Source organism: Coturnix japonica, chromosome Z, assembly GCF_001577835.2.
Source record: "Coturnix japonica isolate 7356 chromosome Z, Coturnix japonica 2.1, whole genome shotgun sequence".
Lineage (NCBI taxonomy): Eukaryota > Metazoa > Chordata > Aves > Galliformes > Phasianidae > Coturnix > Coturnix japonica.
This window is the reverse complement of record NC_029547.1, coordinates 37,947,488-37,968,011: the sequence shown is the minus strand read 5'-3', so window position 1 is coordinate 37,968,011 and position 20,524 is coordinate 37,947,488. Positions and strand designations below refer to the sequence as shown.

The window sequence follows — 20,524 nt, the reverse complement described above, 5'->3', positions numbered from 1 at the left end:
GTGTTCAGGGATGCTTCCATGAAGCTCTGATTTGGGATGGTTCAAGTGGTTGTTCCAGCCCTGTGATTAAAAGCATATTGTTTGGTCTTTTGATCATGTGCAGGTTTAAATTAATCATTATGATTACTGCTTAGTGTTTAGATCTGTGTCCTTACCCCTTCTTTCTACCTTCCTCAAGACGTGCACAATTAGGATAGAACAGCTAGCTGCTTTGTGAAGACAGGGCTGTTTTGACAGATGCTGTGTTTACAAAGCAGTAAAGAAGGATACAAGGCATTAACATAGGGGGGAAAGTGAACTATTGTGGTAAAAACTGATTATTGTCATAGTTAAGGGATTGTCTGAAGGTGCAGACAGTAGTGAACAGAAACGTGCATGGTTGTTGCCAACTAAAGCCGAAACTGAGGTGTAAAGAGAAGGGAGCGTGAAAAAAGAATTTACAAATGGGTTGGAGTTTTAGTCTGGATTGAGAGAGTGTCCTTTGTGAGATGGAAATAGTTGTGTGGCTGCCATTTTTAGGTGCTGAAGATAGCAGGATAATTGAAGTAGGAGTGATTTTTGAACTGTGTGTTTAATTCCTAATGTCTTCACTGGGAAGTTCAGTACTGTGGAGGTTAGTGGTTCAAGTTGGCCTTCTGAATTTTGTTCAGCAGTTTACAAAATGGACTGAAGGGAAGCAGCAGTGTATGAACAAAAGCATTTTTTAATGAAGACAACCTCCTTGGTTTAGCTGTATGCTTGTAGTTTCCATACAGCAGAATGCTGTCAGCCTGACACACTTGCAGTTTTCCTATACTTTTCTTCCTGGCATCCAGTCATATTAACATGCTTTTTGCTACTGAAAGTGCAACAGAAGAAAGTTAGCACTAATCATCCATTTACAATGGAAATGTTAATGTTATTTTTGTAGGTGTCTGAATACAAATTACAGCCCCAGGTGGGCTGTAATTAGGCTTGTTTTTGCATAGTGTAATCTTTTATTTCATAGTGCCAATTGCTCATATGGTTAAGTAGGAATTCCTTCACCCCCTTTTTAGCATCCCACATAATTCCGGAGGATTTTACCTCCTTCTGAACTACAAAGTGAAAGTCACTGCTGATATGAAGATGTCCCATATGTAACATTTTAAAATTCCCTCATTTGTTAAAAATTTCTCTGCTGAAAGGCATCAGCAGATTTTCTTAATTGCCCTTGTAGTAGATTAAAAGTCTTTAAAATCTTTGGTGGAAAATGCATATGTTGCTAGCGACGACTGCTATTCATTTCAAGGAAATTTTAACAATGAAACTTGGAAATTCTCTGGAAATGAAGCACAACTTAGAGTGATATCTTGGTATTCCTTCCTCAAGCTTCCAGTTTTAGCAAGGTCAATAATAAGATGACCCAAAGTGTAAAGAAATTACACCTAATGAGTAATAAAGATTAAAAAGGGAGTGGAGATTGAGGGTTGATTAGACTTTTAGGAACAAAGAAGGGGCAGAAAGAGGGAGATGTGAAAGAGTTAAACTTCCACCTGCTGTTGCAACGTAAAACTTACAGGCCCTTTTTAGCATACCTTGCAATGCAGGTTGGTCAAGTTACATGTAGAGTATATTTGGGTTTATGTATCAGTTTAGCCCTGTGACAGGAGCTGCGTATTAGTCTGGAATTACATGTTAGGATGGAAATTCTTCCACAGGTATTGGTTAGCATAGCAATTTGTGTGCTCCTGTTATGAAAGGAAACAATTTCTACTATAACTTTAAAAGTTTAGCTGTTCTTTGGTGTTCTCTCTTTTTTTTCTGTTATGCTTTTTTACACAGTCTTCTTATTTCCCCAAATCATCACACGATAATTACGGAAGAAGTGTTCTCACCTAGCTACTTCCTGAGGGACTGAGAACTGAACTGTGTTCAGGGAGGATGGATGCTGTTTTCCCATTCAGTGGGCATCAACAAATAGCACTGTTAAGGGGTCTGTGAAGTTCCTTCAGAGATTTCAAGAAGTCTGGTGAGGTTGCATCCTCATCCTGGGCAGGTGCCAAGGGGCTGCGGTGGTGGCTTTGGCAGGCCTGTTGCATCACTTTGTTCCCAGCTTCCTGGCTTTACCAGTAGGAACAGTTTTGTAGACAGCACAGGGGGCAGCTTTTTAAGGGAGTGGGGGAAGCGTTTGTCAATGGTGTGAGTACCTAGGCCCCAAGACAGTGTCAGGCCCTATTTTCTCTACCCTCCCTCTTATCTCAGTACAGCTGTAGCTAACCTATCAGATTTGTAATGATGGTTTTCATTATAACTCCTCAGTGCAGCTGTGAGGTGGGCTGGTGATTTCCACCACCCCCTGGCCTTTTCCTTTCCTTTCCTGGACATGCGGTTTGTCCTCTGTTCGCACAGAGCCTCCTTGTACCAGGCTGCGGCTTCCTGTTCTAAATATGATCCAAATTTGTGCTGTGAGGTGTTCCTCCCCGTTAAAGGGTGGCAAAGAGGAAAATAACAGTTGAGACTGAATAGGTGTTGGCTGTGATCTTTACATGTGCTGGCAGCAGATCCCACGATTTATATTAGCTACACAAGTTGAACAGATGGAACAAATTGACAAATTCATGTTCACTCACGCTGTGCTTGAGAAGCAGCTGAGTTGCTGTTTGAAGCTGAAAGTTTGAGTGTGGTTTTTTTTCCCCCTCTTGTAGTGGAATTTCTGGTTACATCATACAAGCTGTTGCCTCAGTGCTCTGCAGTAGCCCAGAACGGTTAATAAGAGTAGTGTGTGTCCTCCTCCTCTGTAGCTTAATGCACTTGGAGAGGATTCTGGTGGGGAGGGAGTTAGGAGAGGGGGGAAGCATGGATGGTGCTTTTCTGCCAGATAATGGACTAAGAGGCTCTCTGGTTTGAACTAAAGGGCAGGCAATGATGTTAAACTAAGGCTGAACTCAGCCTCTTCTTTTTTGGCACCATCCAAGTCAGCTTTGTTTTTAGGGGCAATAAATGCAAATGTGGTAGTGGATTTTGAATGTGATGATTCTGGAATTGTAGTTCATTGAGGATAAATACTTTTTATTCCAGACATCTTTAACACTTCCTCTCATTTTTCTCCAAGCAGAGTGCTTGGTTGCTGTTTCACATATAGCATTACTTCCAGGCAGTGGTGAGGCTATGTAAACTTGGGAAAATCTCTTGAAGATGTTGAATCTGAGAGTATTACTCTTATCCCAGATCTCCTCTATGCAATGAGGTTACTGATTAATGTAACTCCAGTGCACATTGCATCTGCCATTCACTAACTCAGCTTTGCCGGTCATCATGATGTGAGAATGGTCTTAAGGCTTCTTGCTTGCACCTTCTTGTTTCTCCCACTTTTTTCTTCAGAATATGGAATGTTCTAGCGGTACTTTTACCTTACCACACAATGACTGTCAGTGAGGAGTGCAAATATGGGAGGCTGCAAATGGATCTTTCTTCTTGCTTAAGCTATAGATGGCCAGAGTTTACAATTGAAAGAGTAATTCTTATTTCTTCCTACTGAAATTTATTTCTGATGTTGATTTCTTACCTGTTTCTTCTGTTTTCTCTTTGCCTTTCTTAACTCTTCAGGACTCCAGGATGCATTTGACAGTGACTGGGAAACTGGGAAAATCACTTATAACAGCTATAAAAATGGATCCGATGATGCTGTTCTGGCTTACAAACTCTTGGTACAAACAGGCAACCGAGCAAAGCCCATTGACATCAGTCAGGTATTGTATCAGAGTTATTACTGGTCTATACAGGACTGCACAAAGTCATCAGGATTCAGGGGAGATACAAAGAGCATGTTGTAGTTTCTTTTCAATCTTTCTGCATTGAAATGTGTAAGTCATGCCATACTGCATGGACTTGCTGCCTGTGCTTGATTTGTGTGTAATTGCTGTCTGGGCAGCAATTTGTGTTGCATAGCCTTCAAAATCAACACTGGGAATACCTATCATTGATGATTACTGACTGATGTGTTAATGTGCTGCTTCTGTCTCAAACATGCTCTGTTTTCACTGAATTTGTTTTGGAGGATGCATAGCTATATGCATAGATGTATGGAGTCTGAACCTATGTGAGACTCAGGGCCGGTGTTAGTCATATTGTCTTAAGTAGCATAGTTCCTGATTTGAATCAAATTTTCTTGTAGGATCAACTTTGTTCAGCTTTCTTCTGGGATATTTCACCTGGTATTTGCTATCACTTCATTAAAAACCTAAACTTTAAAGAAGATAACTGAGAGTGATGGGTGTATCGATTCCATAGAAGCTGGAAGAAAAATAGCATGCACTCTGACAATTTGACATTGTGTGGCTAGTCGGACAGAGACATGCGATGCGGATTGACCCCAATTGGGCATAGCTGACCATCAGATGGCGTATAGCGCGCTGCTTCTTAGGAGAGAGTAGGCTAGGTAGGAAGGGTTGGCGGCGCGTCGCCCTTTATGTCCGCGTTGGTAAACTGTGAGAGAGCTCCCCAAGAAACGGTCAAGAACAGGTTGAGAGCCTGTGAGGTTCGGTGTAATTAGCGATGGGACTAAGTAAAGGTCGCTGGTATTGTGGTATTACTAACAGCCACACTGGATAGGAGGGGGGGATGCTGCTGATGAGCGCTTTCTTGGCTCCAGCATGCGTGAAGTCGTCGTGGCTCACACGGGCTCTTTGTCCTGGTGAGGAAGGACTTCACCCATTCACTGAGCATCCTTTTGGGAGCACAACCAGATGGCCGAGCTGCAAGAGCTCAGAAGGCTCTTGAAATCCATTGATGATAGCTTTTGGTTCACGGTATTAGGACAGACCACGACAAGAGGTCAAAGCAGTTGCTGCCTGGCTCTCCACGCACCGCTGAGGGAGCTATAAGGCGTCAAAGGTTGGAGGGCTGCTGGCTCCAAGCACGATAGCCTGGTTGAGTTGTATGTGATCTCAAGCCAGATTCGGACCTGAAGAGCAGAGAGAGGATGCTCGCACTTTAGAGAGCAGACTTCACGCTACTTCATGGCTGCTGGACAGATCCCTGGCGTGCGCCTCGAAGAATAGGGCCGTTGAGGCGAGAGTGGCTACTGTTGCAAACGGATGCCCTCACATGGCAGCACAAGAGGTCTCCGATTCCCCCTGAATTAAGCTACAAGTGGGCCAGGAGAGGTAGAAACCGGGCATGGCTTCAAGCAAGGACGCTGCAGAGAACGTGAGGGTGGAAGAAAGGGGTGTTACAGTCTCGGACCAAGGCTGTAGTCACACAGGACGAATACAGGGCTGCGTCCCGATGTGCAGATCTGTGGGACTAGGCAACTAAGCAGAGCGCAGCAGAACTTGAACTTGGCGAGGGGATGTGAATAAACAACGAGAGACCTTCTCCGGTAATTGGGCGCAGAGGAGACCGGACAAAATGGGGCTTGTAGCCTCCTCTGGTAACTTTAAGAAGAGAATGGTTGCACAGATTGAAGAGCCGCTGGAGGTGTGAATGAGTTTTACACCTCGGTCTTCCTGGTGGCCCAAGGATTCTATGAGTCTTTTCGCACGTCCTAAAGCTCTTGAGCCACACCCCATTACCTCCCATGTGGGGGCCGGGGTAACTCCTCCTGGTAAGGGTAAGACAGCACGATCGAGAGAGTGCATCCTTGAGACTGAATGAGTATAAGTCTCAGTGGAGGCCCAAGATGGCGATGCATCCAGGGTCCTGAACGGAGCTGGCTGAGGTGGTTGCTGAGACCTCCCTCATAAATTGTGGAAGAGTCGTGGGTCAGGTGATCGCGCTGATTCGCGGAAGGGGTCAGTCAGATACACATCGTGTACAAAAGGGGAGCAGGAGCGGACCGGTAACTAAGCCAGTGAGTCTCACCTCTGTCCTGGGTCAGATTATGGAACGATCACTGGACAACATGCTTGATCACATATAAGACAAGCATGAAGTGATGCGACGCACAAGCCAGCATGCGCTTCACCACAGGGAAGGGGTCATGCTTAACTAATCTTGTGGCCCATTCTGATGATCGGAGTGACAGCGTACGGATGGATGAAGCGAGAACGCGAGCCCGATGTTCATTATACAGTGGACCTGGAAGCAAGGCCTGTGGTGGCGGCGCAAGGGTGCCCCCTACCAACGATTCTCGATCAGGCCGATGTGGGAGGGGAGGTGAGAGATCTTCGATGGGTGGACCCAAACCTAAGATGGATCAAGGCCATTAGTGGTTGAGCCAAGGCGCAGACAGAGGGTGGTGGTCAGTGGCTCTAATGTCCGCACGTCGGCCCGCCGGTCACACCCGAGCCGTGCGTCGCTCAGTTGTCTGTCTTGGGACCAGGTGCTCTTTATACACTTTATTAATGAGCATCCGCTGAGAGGACAAGGAGTGCACCTCAGCAAGTTTGCTGATAGCCACCAAGCTGAGTGAGTGCAAGTCGATGCCGGTGCAGGGCCGGATACTGCCATTCAGAGGGACCGTCTGACAGGCTGGAAAGCCCTGGCTCGGGGTGAGCCTAATGGAGGCAGTCTAACCAAACACGGAAAGTGCAAAGGTTTTTGCACTTGGGCCGGAAGAACCCAGGCAGCTGTACGCTGGGAAGGAAGTGGTCTTGAAGCAGCTCGGCTGAAAATAGGGGTCCTGATCGCAGATGAGACACTTAACATGAGCCAGCAGTGCGCCTCTGAGCAGCCGCCCCCGCCGCCAGCCCACATGGGATGCCTGGCGCTCCATCAGGAGAGGGGTGGTCGCAGGGCTGGGAGGTGATTGTCCTCTCTCCTCTGCTCTTGTAGAGGGCCCCCTCCGGGAGTCTACGTGTCCAGGTGTGGCGAGCCTCAGTCAAAAAAATTATGGAGATTTGTTGGAAAGGGTCAGAGAGGGCCAGGCAAAGATAGAATCAGGGGGCTGGGAGACCTCCCCTAATGAGGACCGGACTGAGGTGGGTTTGTTTCAGCTGGAGCAGTGGCGAGGTGCCGTCATTGCAAGCCTCTTCATAATCCCTGAAGGGAACTTAACTCAAGGAGGGGCGTAAACTCTTCGAAAGGGCTGATGAATTGCCGGACTAGGCGGACATGGATATCTTTAAGTTGAGACGGAGGGAAAGACTTTAGGTTGGACGTAGCGGGAAAGTTCTTTACTAGAACGCGGTGGATTAGGCTCCGGACAGGCTGCCCAGTGATGTTGTGGCTGCCCCCGTCCTTGGAGGTTGTTCAGGACAGGTTGGAGGGGCCCTGGCAACGATTAGTAACTGTGTATGTTTGTGCCTGCTAGGCAGGGGGAGTTGGAACTACATGATCCTCCGACGGTCTTCCAACCGGTTTTCTGTGATTCTGTGATTCTGTGATCATTTTCTTGTACTGTTGTCATAAGTACAGGTATACTATGGTAGAGTCAGGAATGACAGTTGGCTAAACTGCTGAATAAAATACCTGACCTTCTTTTATAATATTATAATAGCATACAAATACTGTAGCCATTGTTGGATGGCTACCCACTAGGTTTGACTTCTTTAACTAAAATTGTATTTAAATTGATTTCTTCTTTAAAAAGAAGATATACTGCAAGTATCTTAACTGCTCCTTTCCTTGAGTCATTATTGACTCCATGTGCTTTTAGGCAGAGGAATAATATTTCTAATGAGTTTCTTGGCAGATCTGCTTGTTGTTTTTCTTTCGTTCACTGGCATTAAAGGTGAAAGATTTTACAGAGTATACTGTTTAAAGTTACTGTGGTCTGTAAAACACTGCTCTACAGCAACATGCAGCATGCTGTCAGATCTGAATGAAGCTTTAGCAATGAATTAAGGAAACAAAGGGAGTAGAAGAGAAAATCTTCAGTGAGATTTTGTTTAGGAATGTGTACCAGGTACATGGTGTAACAAATGTGATTGGACTACAGCTGCTGATATAATTTCCTCTGCCTGGGAGGGAGAAAAGCGTGGTGCACCCACAGCGGTTGAGCCCTGTACTATGCAGTTCCAAAGACAGCTTAAAGACATACAGTTGTTGCATATCCTGTGGATTAATTGAATCCAGATTTCTGGAATCTAGGTTGGTTTTTGTTTTGTTTTGTTTTGTTTTTTACAACAGTCACTGTTGTTTTTCATTTAATTAAAAAGACCTGAAACTGGAGCCAGGCCAGAATTTTAAATAAACAAACAAAAAAAACAATACTTCTTCCCTCCATGGTCCTCTGTCAGGGCCCTGGCTGTGTTTGGCTACAAAATGCTACAAGTGTACCACTGCTGTTTACGTCACAAATACAGTTGCTCATGATGACCTGTGTAACAAAGGGCACTCTTCTACTTTCATGTTGCTGGGCATTTTCTGAATACATAGGTCATAGGAGGCAAGTGTTAGCAAAATTTATACAGATGTTGTTTTATTTTTATAGCTCTCCTCCATTTACTGGGTGGCATTTCCTTCGGTGTTAACAACAGAGGTTAACTGCACACAGACGTGTATAGGGACTCTTGCCAGATTTTCTTCCATTTCTTGAAATGTTTCTTTAAGTTGGTTGTGTTTTGCTTGTTGTTGCAGGCTTTTGGAATTCAGGTTTAGTTGCTTCAGTCTATTCTGGAGCTATCTACAGGCTTAGTGGTTGTAGTAAATGCTATAAGAGTATTAATTTGTAAACAAACACTTTATTATCACTGGTTTTTTAGATTTCATTGTCAAAGAACTGTGGTTTTTTGTTGGTTTTGTTTTGTTTTTTACTGAAAATGTTACAGCAGGAGCTCCAAAACCAAAACTCAATCTGAAAATCTTCTAATTTTTCCATTTTGCAGTTGACTAAACAGCGCCTGGTGAATGCAGATGGAATCATTAACCCAAATGCTTTCTACATCTACCTGACAGCCTGGGTTAGCAATGACCCTGTGGCATATGCTGCCTCGCAAGCCAACATCCGGCCTCACCGCCCAGAATGGGTGCATGACAAAGCAGACTATATGCCAGAGACAAGGCTAAGAAGTAAGTAACATTTCATCTTAATGTCTTACAGTTTATATAAGTGCCCCCACTTCTTCCTTTAAGGAGGAGTAACTCTAGTTGGTTGATGCTATACAGGGCTCTGAAAGCATAAACAGAACAATATATTATGTTACTCTGTAACCTCAAGAGACAAATGCACCACTGCAAATGTGGTATCACTGTAGTGTTTTATCATGTTGAAAAATGAATTTTATAGCAGTTGAAGTTTCACTGGAGCAAGTTGCCCAGCAAGGTTGTGGATGCCTCCTTTCTGAAGGTGTTCAAGGCCAGGCTGGATGGGTATTTGAGCAACCTGGTCTAGAGGGAGACGTCTCTGCCTATAGCAGGGGAGCTGGAACCAGTTGATCTTAAGTGTCCCTTCCAAACCAAACCATTCTATATTTCTGTGAAGTTTTAAAAACTGGTAATAAGGATTACTTTTTATTGCTGCCTGATAGTTCTGTCTGTGAGGAGGACTTGGAAGTTGCTTGAAATTGCTGCCTGTGTCATTCTGAAGTGCTAACACTGAGATTATATCATGCTTGTCTTCAGTTCTAAATATCTAAGGGATTCTTATCAAGTTAGTCCATATGTCTTAACCTTCCAGCACCAATATGGTATAAGAGCTACATAGGTAGGGGAGCAGTCCTATTCTATGCTATTCATTGTCTTATTGAGCAGCCAGTTCGTGTTAATTTGCTTCAACTTTGAATTTATTGGAGAGGTTACTAGTTGCACACCAGTGGGAAAATGGAGAGGGCACATGGAGGAGGCCTGATGCACTTGGAAATGTTATTGGGTAACAAGCTAGCTGTGCTTTGGTGAATCTGAACCCTAGAGCTTTGTGGCAGTCAGCCAAGTCTTGTTTTAATGAAAATTTATAGTTGAGATTATAATAGGGCAAATCATGTTTAGCAAGTCAGCTGAATGACCCTGCAGGGTCTGGAACACACAACGGCAAAAAAATGCCGTAACAAAATGCTTGTTGTGGAAGCTTTTTTTTTTCTTGTGGTACAGTAGATTTAGCATTAAGCTCAAGAAGAAGTATGGATAGCTTTGGTTTGTCAAATTATTTAAGGATAATGGGTTATATGCTTCCTTACTGAGCCATTACTTTTATATGAAGGATTGGTTTTTTTTCAGTCATTTGCAAAAGTAACATTGATTCTGAATCTGGTTCAAAATAGTGAGTGGAAATCTAAAAATTAGCCAATCTTGCTGAATATAATTTTCTTCTATTTTTTATCTTTGGACCTCAGTTAATCTCAGGGAAATGACCTTTAATTTCAAAGGAACTGTGTCTGCATGAAATGTGGATGAAATGTTTAAGGTGATGTGATCTTGTTTTATACTGCACATAGGGGCTTTTGGCAAATAATTAAAATGCACTATAGTGCTGATGAAGACTAAATACATCAAAATACATCTGTTGCTGTTAAATTATTGTGAAATTATTTGGGAACCTAATGTAGACTGTGTTCTTCCCCTTGCACTGTATGATGAAGTATAGTCATCTTATCTAGTTACTTTTAAAATCTTGGTTGCTCAAAAGGTATAAAATTTAAAGACTTAAAGCACTTTGCTATGGAGAACAAAATGTTTTGTTAATCATGCTCTCTGTGTATCTTCTTCTGCCTAAACACACATTTAAATGTTGCTATCCTTTCTTAGTTCCAGCGGCTGAGCCCATAGAATATGCTCAGTTTCCTTTCTACCTCAATGGATTGCGTGAGACTTCTGACTTCGTGGAAGCTATTGAGAAAGTGAGAGCTATCTGTAATAACTACACCAGCCTTGGGATCGCTAGCTACCCAAATGGTTACCCGTTTCTATTCTGGGAACAGTACATTGGGCTTCGTCACTGGCTCCTCTTATCCATTAGCGTGGTTTTGGCTTGCACGTTTCTGGTGTGTGCCCTCTTCCTCCTAAACCCCTGGACGGCTGGGATCATTGTAAGTTTATTATAAGGGTCTTTGTTGAAGTCAAATTCCTTTCAGCATAGCTCTTGCTGTAGTCGGGAAGGTTTTGTTTATGTCTGGGCCTCTGGTGGAGTATGTATATTGCATCATTCATTATATATTTATTCAACTTGAGAGAGTAGGGTTCACACTAAAGGTACAAACCTTAATAACCTTAATCCTTTGGCCGCCTCTTTTTTTCCAGTTTTAAATGTTTCTTATTAAGATATATAAACTTTTGCCTTTGTTCAGAAGTAAAGACGTAGAGGAAAACTGATAATTATGTTGAAGTTATTCCTATTTATTTATTCCTTCTCTTGTTACAGTGTTACTTCTCAAGGCAGTTGCCTGTGACTAACTTACCTGTAAATTTTCTTACTGATTTCTGAATACAGTCTTTCTGGAAAAACTGAAATGGTTAGGTTGTACAGTGCACACTGTGGAGAGAGTGAAACTAGGCTATTCATGAGAAAAGAGTCATAAAATTCTAAATTGAAGAGAATACTCCTCCATGCTTTTTGCAAAGCACCATAAGTCTTACAGTAAACATTCAAGTTAAATTGAATGATGAGGTTCCTATGTTTAACTTCCATGAACTATTGTGTGGTTTATAAAATGCATGAAGTAGAAAAGCATAAAATGATTACTGGTTTTTGTAATGTACATTTATATGACAGGTATGTTAAAAGATAAATAGTCTAGAATATTTTTCATAGCACTTAATCAAGCAATTTATGTTATTAGTCTTGATTCATTAACTTACAAAATCATCTATTGTGGTGCATAATCGTTTCCGTTAGATAAAAGGGGATTTTTGTTTGTTTGTTCATTTTTTTGAGCAGTCCACAACTTGTATGTCAGTCTTTTTTCTTGCTCAGCTTTTGAAACTTAAAAGTTGATTCTACAAATTTCATCCCTTCCCTTTTCTTCAATTTTTTACAAGTTTACAATAGATGAAAGAAAAATAAAACTTTCCCTCATATGTAACTGTTCACTTTATTCCTGACAATCTCCCCAAGTATCTTCAAAGCTCAAAGCCTCTCTGTAACCTGAGAGTCACTAGCTGATTATAGCATTCACTTTCTTATAGACCTTAAACCTACTAAAAGTCATACTCATATATACAAAAAAATGTTCCAACTGTAGTTAAAGTTACTTATTAAAAAATGATTGTTGTAAAAACAGGTGAGGGGGGAAAAAAAAAAAAAAAAGCATGCTTTGATAGGTATCCATAAAAAACAAAACGCTTTTGAGATGACTGGTAAATTGTAATCAACAGAATACAGCTTCTTCTGATAATTTGTGTACAATATAAACCAGCTCTTTAGCAAGTCTGTTCATAAACACACATAGGATTGCTTTGTGGTGTACATTTAATAGTCAAAAAGTTATTCTAAAGTATGTTTTTCTTCATTTGTATAGAGTATGAGAAATTACTAATAGCTGTTTGACATTACCTAGGTGGTGGTGTTGGCTCTGATGACTGTGGAGCTGTTTGGCATGATGGGTCTAATTGGAATAAAACTAAGTGCAGTGCCTGTGGTTATCCTGATTGCTTCTGTTGGAATTGGTGTGGAATTCACTGTTCATGTTGCTTTGGTATGTAAAACGTTTTCATAGTATTTTAAAATAAAATGGTGTCTATCTCCTAATCACAAATTCTTACTTAGTCTCATTGAATCAGTAATGTGATTCTCAGAAGAAAAGAAGTTGCAGTCTTTGGACAGTTTCTGTAACATCTGTATCACCTGAAATAATTGAGTTGATTTTGATGAAATTGTTCCTAACTGCTGTGGTTAAGGTCATGGGTAATTGTGTTGTATCTAGCTGTCTGAGTGATAGATAAATGTAGATAAAGCAGGGCTCTTAATGCGTATTATTGCAGTCTAGACGCTCTTAGCCACTGTCTGCAGTGTGGCTGTTGTTGCCGCTGTGCTGTGTAGCTGTTTGCTCCCTCTTGTGTATACATTCTTGCATTTTGTGGAACAGAAGCCTTTGAAGGGAGGTTTTCAGAATTACATAATGTTTAATGTCTCCAAACCACTAAAATTCAAATAGATTTGAGTTCTGTTCATTTTCCACATGAAAAGGCTGCGCCTTATTTTCAGAACTCACTCATGCACATCAAGCATACAGTCTGTAGGAAAATGTTTTTCCAATGTGATGAGAGAAGCTTTTTATTTTGTATATGGGAATGCAAAATACCGTGGATACATTAATTTTCATTCTACAGACCACTATTAATCCAACACTGAATATTAATGTTGCATGTTTTGGCTTCCAGTGGATATTAGGGTTGTAAATCTCTTTCTATATGTGTAATTACCCATCTTCATTTTGCCTGTCCCACCAAATCGCTTTATGATATGCCGACTGATTGTTAGGCTTAGTTTGTTAGGCAAGTGAAAGTAAGTTTCTGGGGAAGAGAGATTTAAATACTGGGATCAAGAGGAAGATAACTGCATGAAGTCATTTAGTTAGCAGGCGATGGAGAATTCACCTAAGAAAGATCACAAGAGGAGTTATCACTTTGGTTGCTGTCTTCTCAAACTGTTAAATGATACATTGAGAAGACTAGTTAATAGGAAGCAACACTGTCCTGGTACAGCTTGTGAATAAGCAGTCTGAGGGAGAAAGACAGACATTTCATGAGTATGTATCTCATATAATACAGTGTTCAGCATTATTCCTAAGGCTGCTGTCTTTTGAGTAGTTAAGGATAGAAGAGTGTTAAAGCAGCACACAGTCTATAGAATTACTTTTTAACAATTGTGCTGAACACACTGGCAGCTTTTCATTGTTTGGTAATCATGTTGGTGTGGATCCCCAGATACGTGCAAAGAAGTGCACTTTACCAATGGACACTTCTTTGTAATGTGACAGAAAGACCTGATGCTACTACTGAGAATGCATGCATGAAATTGCATGAGAAAAGCTCTTTGACGTGTTGTATACATATCTGTAATTAAATTATTTTCATTGTTTTTAGGCATTTTTAACTGCCATAGGAGATAAGAACCGTAGGGCTGTCCTTGCATTGGAACATATGTTTGCACCGGTGTTGGATGGAGCTGTGTCCACTCTTCTTGGAGTGCTAATGCTTGCAGGATCAGAGTTTGATTTCATTGTCAGGTAAAGCGTTTGTGTGTTTCTTGACTTTATTTTTAGAGTATGCTTTTAACATTTAATCATTTCAGTGTATCCATCCTTTTATTGTTGTGCATGGTGTATCAGTCATGCTTGCATCATGGTCCTGCTTACCTTCTGTTCCACTAACTCCTTGTTGTGTGCTAGATCTAGTAGCTTTGGTATTGATTTTATTGAAATTTGTTACAGGGAAATTTGACTCCCAACATGAAAGGAAACAAAAATGGCCCCTCTGTAGCAAAGCTGTCAAATTATGGATTTGAATTAGTTCAAAACAGCTAGTACTGTCCTATGTTAGCTGGGTTTGATGTTTAATTTTTAGATGCTCAAGACTTCTTGTATGCATAAAAATTTGTATTGAAAGGACACACGAAGTTATAAATGTGCTGCAACTGTGCAGCAAATGATATTCTCTGAGCCATCTCTTTCTGTTTTATATGACATGTTTTCAGCAGTGCAGAAAGTAGGGAGAGAGAAAAAAAGCTCTAGTTGGGAGCTAGGGAACTGAAAGCATGACCACAGAACTTCATGTTAAAATTTTGTAAAGCAAAGCCTGAAGGCTCTTCTGTGTAGAACTACAGGTGAACTGTTTCTTGTGGATTTAATTAAAAGAATAAAAGAATGTGAATTTGTCAAACATGAGAGGAGAGCACATTTTGGGGAATCTGAGAAGTGCAGTGAAATAGATCTCAATCTATTCCAAATAGCTCGGTAAAGTCTTAGCAGCAACACAGGTTCTTTTTGGCAAACTGCAGCATGCAGAAACACACAAGCCCTAAACAGGACTGAGACAAATAAAAGTTCTCTGAAAGGTGATTTAACCACTTAGGTAGATGTAAGCTGGATAGATGACTAGACTTCACTGACATCCACTAAACAAAAGCAGCAAAATGTTATAGGCAGAATCTGTGAGAAGGTTGTTGAATCTCATTAATATGCTTTTTATTTGTGTTTGTAAGACCTAAAGACAGCAAGACAGTAGGAATTTTCCAGTTGGACCTCATGAAACCTTTGTGGAGATGATTATTTCATGGATACTGCATCTCTTGAGATACAGTTTATTTATTCTGAGAACAGGATCTTTTTATTTTATTGATGTTAAAGAAATAAGGTAGAATTATTCTTTTAGGACCCGATCTTGTGAGAGATGGAATGCTTTACTTACAGATTTAACCTAAAGTTACTGGGATACATTGGTCTTCTACTTTGAAATTTAGACTAGGTTTTGACAGGCATATTTTTGTGTCATAGCAAATAAATGATTGTGGCAGCCCTTCACACCAAATTTGGATTAGATATTCTCATCATATATAAAATGAGCCTTTCAACTTTTCAGCTTAGATTGTTTTGCTCTTTTTGGCCTTCAGTTTCTCATTTCTTAGCACAGTCTGCCTTTAGTTGGCCCTATTTTAGTAATACAGTAAAATAAACTATCGGAACCCAAGTATTGCTATAGCGGATGAAGAAGATTCCAAACTTCCGGAAAGGGGTGGATTAGTCCAACAATGTGGAAGATTAAGTAAATTAACAGACACTGTGTACACCAAGTGGTCAGAGCTAAAATCTTCCTGTTTATCCTAGTGTTAGATGGATGAGATGCAAATGTTTTTAATATCTGTTGTTGACTTCTGTCCCAGTATAAAGTTCTGAAGTTTGTGTTAGTAGATTGGTGTGCTGAATTTTGCTAATGCAGTTCAGAAATTCTAAAATGTTTACAATAGCAGGGTATTTGTAGTTTTACAGGAGTCTGAAATACTTGATCAGATGTGGAAATAGGGGGCAGTAAAGTTTGTTGCCAGCTAGGCAGTGTAATCAGCAGACCCATTAGTGACAAACTTGCCCTCGGTTCTTACCTCACCCCTTTTCCTCCAGGAATTTGCCAGGACCGTGTCCTTGAAATCCTTAGTTATAACACTGCCTTAAGTTTAGTCTGAGCCCCAGCTGTGCCGAATACCAACTAGTAAGGCTTTCCTTTTACTGACAGGTTTACCTTGGTATTCATGAAGGACCCCAGACCTTAGCCCTCAATGATGGGAAAGGACAACTACTGGTGCACTTTCTTCTTCTTCCATAGTACTTCAGCCTTTATGTTTGAATTGGCTGACGCAAAACAAGAGTATTCAGAGATGCTAAATTGTTCAACAAAAGGTTAGCCTGCAATGCAGCTCTGCCATTGTGGAGTGCTCTTACTCAGTACAATGCTAAAGCTTGCTATAGAATGGGCAGCATTTTCTTTACAGAAAGTGGGTTCCTGTATTGTAAGAAGGTTGCAATTTGAGCTGTTTGGTAAAACTGGAACTCACAGAATTCTAGGCGGGAAGTTGTGATTAATGAACAGCAAGGGAAAGCCTTACCTGATACACTAGAGATTTAATTAGAGATTCTGCTGTAAGATGCAGAAGCATTTCACAGTGGATTAGCTGCTACGAGAAGAGTTCCTTCTAGGCTAAATTGTTTAAATTCTACACCCTTCACTTCATTTGTTTGCTTCTGCTGGGTTTTCACTAATGGGGGCCCCTTTGCATTGTATTTGTGCTTTCAGTTCATTCAGCTATTCACCGCACTTTCCATATTTTTGTGTTTGTGTAACACATTCATAAATAACATAGCAAACTTACAGATTCTGAGAAATTAACAAATATAATTTTTTTATTTCCTTTACAAACTAACACTTGGAGCTGTGGATTTGTAGCTTGTCTAATTCAAAAGTTTTTTGAAAACCACAACACTATATCTATACAGAGAAAATGATGTGATTATTCAGTACAATATGAAAAATATTTGAGATTCAATTTAGTGTATGTATTACGCTTATGTATTTAGGAAGTTAGTGATCTCTTATTGCTAACAACATTGTGGTTTCTCTCTCCTTCCCCTAATCCCATAAACCTCACTTCAGGTATTTCTTTGCTGTTTTGGCAATCTTAACTATTCTGGGAGTTCTCAATGGATTGGTGCTGCTTCCTGTTCTTCTTTCATTCTTCGGACCATACCCTGAGGTCAGTAAAAGTAACAATGAACAAAAGAAATAATAGTATTGTATTTGCCCCCACACCTTCCAAATCCCCTCCTCGTTTCTAGAAAGCTTTTATTATATTTTTTGGATTTTTAAATGTTTAAAAATTTTACTCTAGTTTTATTTAAAACCTGTATTAAATTTGCTATATTTATTTATTTGATATTCTTCTACTTATATTTTTAAATTATGGGTTTCTTTAATAATTATTGTTTCAGAGTCTGACAGCAAGCTAGGTACAAATGTAGGTTTTAGTACACTTTTCAAAGCATGCTGTGAATACAGACTAGTCTGTAAAATTAGACTTCTCCCCAGTATTTCACAGGAGGTCATTCCTTTTGTACATATACCTTGTCCTTTTTTTACCTCACTGCCTCTATTGCATTCCTCAAAATATTTAACTGTGGAGACCACCAGGAAGGCCTGTGCGGGCCAACATACACCAGTGGTGGTCCACAGACCACACCTTTATAGCCATGACCAAAAGTCTGCCAAAAGGCTCCTCTGTCCCTGTGGTATATTCTTGGCTCAAGAAAAGTTCTTAACAGACTGAAGGTTTCACTTACATGTCGGTGATTTAACAGTGTGAAGCTCAAATCCAGAAAACAAACAAACAAAAAACCCCCAATTTATATATTTGATTGTTCATTACCTACACTGTGCTCAACACAATTAGTGTTACATATGGAAGATTTTATTAGGCATTAATAAAAGTTTTGCTTCATGTGCCTGTGTATGAGTGTTGTTGAAAAGTAGTACACAGTTTAGATATGTAGGAGTAGAAATACTTGAGATGTTTGTTTTGTATTAGTAAAACATTTTTGACAATAGTGTAACATCTCTCATCTTCATAGCAGATAGTTGGTCCCTTATTCAAACAGCATATACGTACATGTTATTACAGTTGTGCTAATATTATTTATGTACTTATCTCTGCAGATAGCCTATGAACTGCACTATACATACATGTTTCATTTATGAAGTCACTCTTAATATAATCTGAAGGGGGAGGGAAGCCCAGGTATTATTTATATATCTGGAAGTGCAAATGTGTTTGCATGTACATATACATGCTGAAATAATACCTAGAAAAATCTCAAATTGTTTTCATGTACATATCCAGAGATTTTGTCTTTCTTTCATGCATTTTCTTTGGTTTAGTAGAAATGTTCATTGGGAATCTGGTGCTGAGGTTCTTACAGCAATGAAGGGTACACTTGGCAGAGGAACATTTGTATTAAGCAATAATGATTAAAAGGGCAATATTAATTGCATGTTATTGAATACTTGTAATTATAGTTAGCATTGTCATCATCAGGTTTCTCCAGCCAATGGTCGAAACAGATTACCTACACCATCTCCTGAGCCACCTCCCAGTATCGTGAGGTTTGCACTGCCACCTGGGCATACAAATGGGTCAGATTCCTCTGATTCAGAGTACAGTTCTCAAACCACAGTGTCAGGCATCAGTGAAGAGCTCCATCATTATGAGGCCACCCAAAGCCCTGGGGTACCAGTCCATCAAGTAGTAGTGGAAGCCACTGAGAATCCAGTCTTCGCAAGATCCACTGTAAGTGTCTTACATGTTGACTGCTGAAAGGGCAAGAGTGTGTGAGAATTTTTATTTAAATCTGTTTTTTTGGAAGTCTGTTTCATGTTTCTAGCTTATTATGCTTCATGACTTTGTGCCAAAACTTAGAGCACATGTAAACAGGGTACAAATGTTTTTCTTGAGAATCAAGTTGGGTGTGAGATGGTGGTTCAAAGGTGAGGTCTTTGGCATGTGTAGTTGCTATTACATCATATTGGCAACAGCCACGGGAGAGCTATCAGTCTGTTTGATGACTGTCCTAAATAGCCTGTTAGTCTGAGTCAGGGGAGATTAAGAGATTCAGACCTCTTCCACATAGCCACTTCTGGATCACCGTCTCATACACCTCTTTTTGACAGCAAACTTTGAGGAGAAAGTTTGATAGAGTCCAGAAGAAAAATCCAAATCTTGTGCCTGTTGCATCTTGCTACTGGGTTGGCATAACTGCAGTTTCAAAGGAAAGTGAAAAAACTCTTGTCTCCTACCCCTGCTGATGCTGCATGCTGAGCAGCAATGTGGATCTGTTTTTGTTCAACAGGGGCCTAGAAATAGGTACAAGCAGAGCCACATTTGAAGTTAGTCACGGTTTATTGACTGATGTGGCTGCTGTGCTTCACGCTTTTTACAGAAATAAGAAAACAGATTCCTACAGTCTATACAAACTACCCTACTAACATCCTGTGAATATACCCTGCATGGAGTAGAGGCTTTTCCAAATGCCTGCAGTTGTGCTTGCTGAATCACTTAAGATGAAGTGCTTGTTATCCATCCTTTTGAAAACATGGTCCAACATGTAGGAAGATTATATTTTCAGCTATAGTCCTGCACTTCTGTGATGTTATGCTTTCCAGGTTTTTATAACTTCAGATGAAAACTATTTGGAAAAATCAACAGTTATAGGACTCCAGAATATTACCTTCATAGAGTCAGAGCCTAGAATAAAATGTAGAAGAGCAGAGAATTTGTTGTCCTTGCTTTGGCAGAAGCATAATTGCATCTGTCTTTCAGGTGGTACAGCCAGAGTCAAGGCATCAGTCAAGTCCCAGACTGCAATCAAATCCAGAGGCTGGCACACAGCAGGCGTGGTGTCAGGGCAGACAACCCAAGCGGGAAGTGAGGGAAGGACTGCGACCACCTCCTTACCGCCCCCGCAGGGACGCTTTTGAATTTTCTACTGAAGGGCATCTGGGACCTAGCAATAAGGATCACTTGAGCCACAAGGCTCGTTCTCATAGCATGAGAAGCCCAGCATTTGGTGCCATGGGTGTTTCAGGATCAGCCTACTGCCAGCCTATCACTACTGTGACTGCCTCAGCTTCAGTGACTGTTGCTGTCCACCCTGCTGTGCACAGCCACAACTCTCGTGGAGGGAGCTTTCCATCCTATGAAGGATACCATGAAGACGACCATGGGATGTTTGAGGACCCCCATGTGCCTTTTAATGTGCGGTGTGAAAGAAGAAATTCTAAAGTAGAAGTTATAGAGCTTCAGGATGTCGAATGTGAGGAGAGGACAGCTGGCAAGAGCTCAGAATAAGGTGAGCCTTCATTCTGATTGTTGACATTTGTCTGTGTCAGGCAATTATGTACAAAAGAAAGGGGCAAGATAAAATTTCTCTGGAAGACTTTGGATAAGTTTGCTTCTTGGTTCCTCACCATCTTAAGTCTGACTGCACATATTACAGCACTAGCAATGTATGGGTTGTCCATAAATGAACTATTTCCAAGCGCTTTGAAAAGTGAATACATATGGTACAGTCTTAGTTTACTACATGGGGAAGGTGAAGCACGTTGTGCTATGTGTTCTGAGCTGTGTGACTGCATTTACTGCTGATAGATTCTGTCCTCTGATTACTGAATGACATAGTCTAGGAGAGTGTAAAATTGCCAGCTACTTTAA

The 20,524-nt window shown here is 40.8% G+C and overlaps 1 protein-coding gene across 2 annotated transcripts in view; it reads left to right on the top strand.

The window, feature by feature from the left end:
• PTCH1 (patched 1) overlaps positions 1 to 20,524 on the top strand; it is a 66,443-nt gene that overhangs the window by 42,056 nt on the left and 3,863 nt on the right. For both annotated transcript variants that reach the window (XM_015849306.2, XM_015849307.2), the window contains exons 16-23: positions 3,568 to 3,710; positions 8,730 to 8,913; positions 10,585 to 10,865; positions 12,333 to 12,470; positions 13,861 to 14,003; positions 16,918 to 17,017; positions 18,353 to 18,604; positions 19,634 to 20,162. In XM_015849306.2, coding sequence (XP_015704792.1) covers positions 3,568 to 3,710; positions 8,730 to 8,913; positions 10,585 to 10,865; positions 12,333 to 12,470; positions 13,861 to 14,003; positions 16,918 to 17,017; positions 18,353 to 18,604; positions 19,634 to 20,161 — 1,769 coding nt within the window. In that variant the 3' untranslated portion in view covers position 20,162. The remainder of the gene's footprint in view (positions 1 to 3,567; positions 3,711 to 8,729; positions 8,914 to 10,584; positions 10,866 to 12,332; positions 12,471 to 13,860; positions 14,004 to 16,917; positions 17,018 to 18,352; positions 18,605 to 19,633; positions 20,163 to 20,524) is intronic.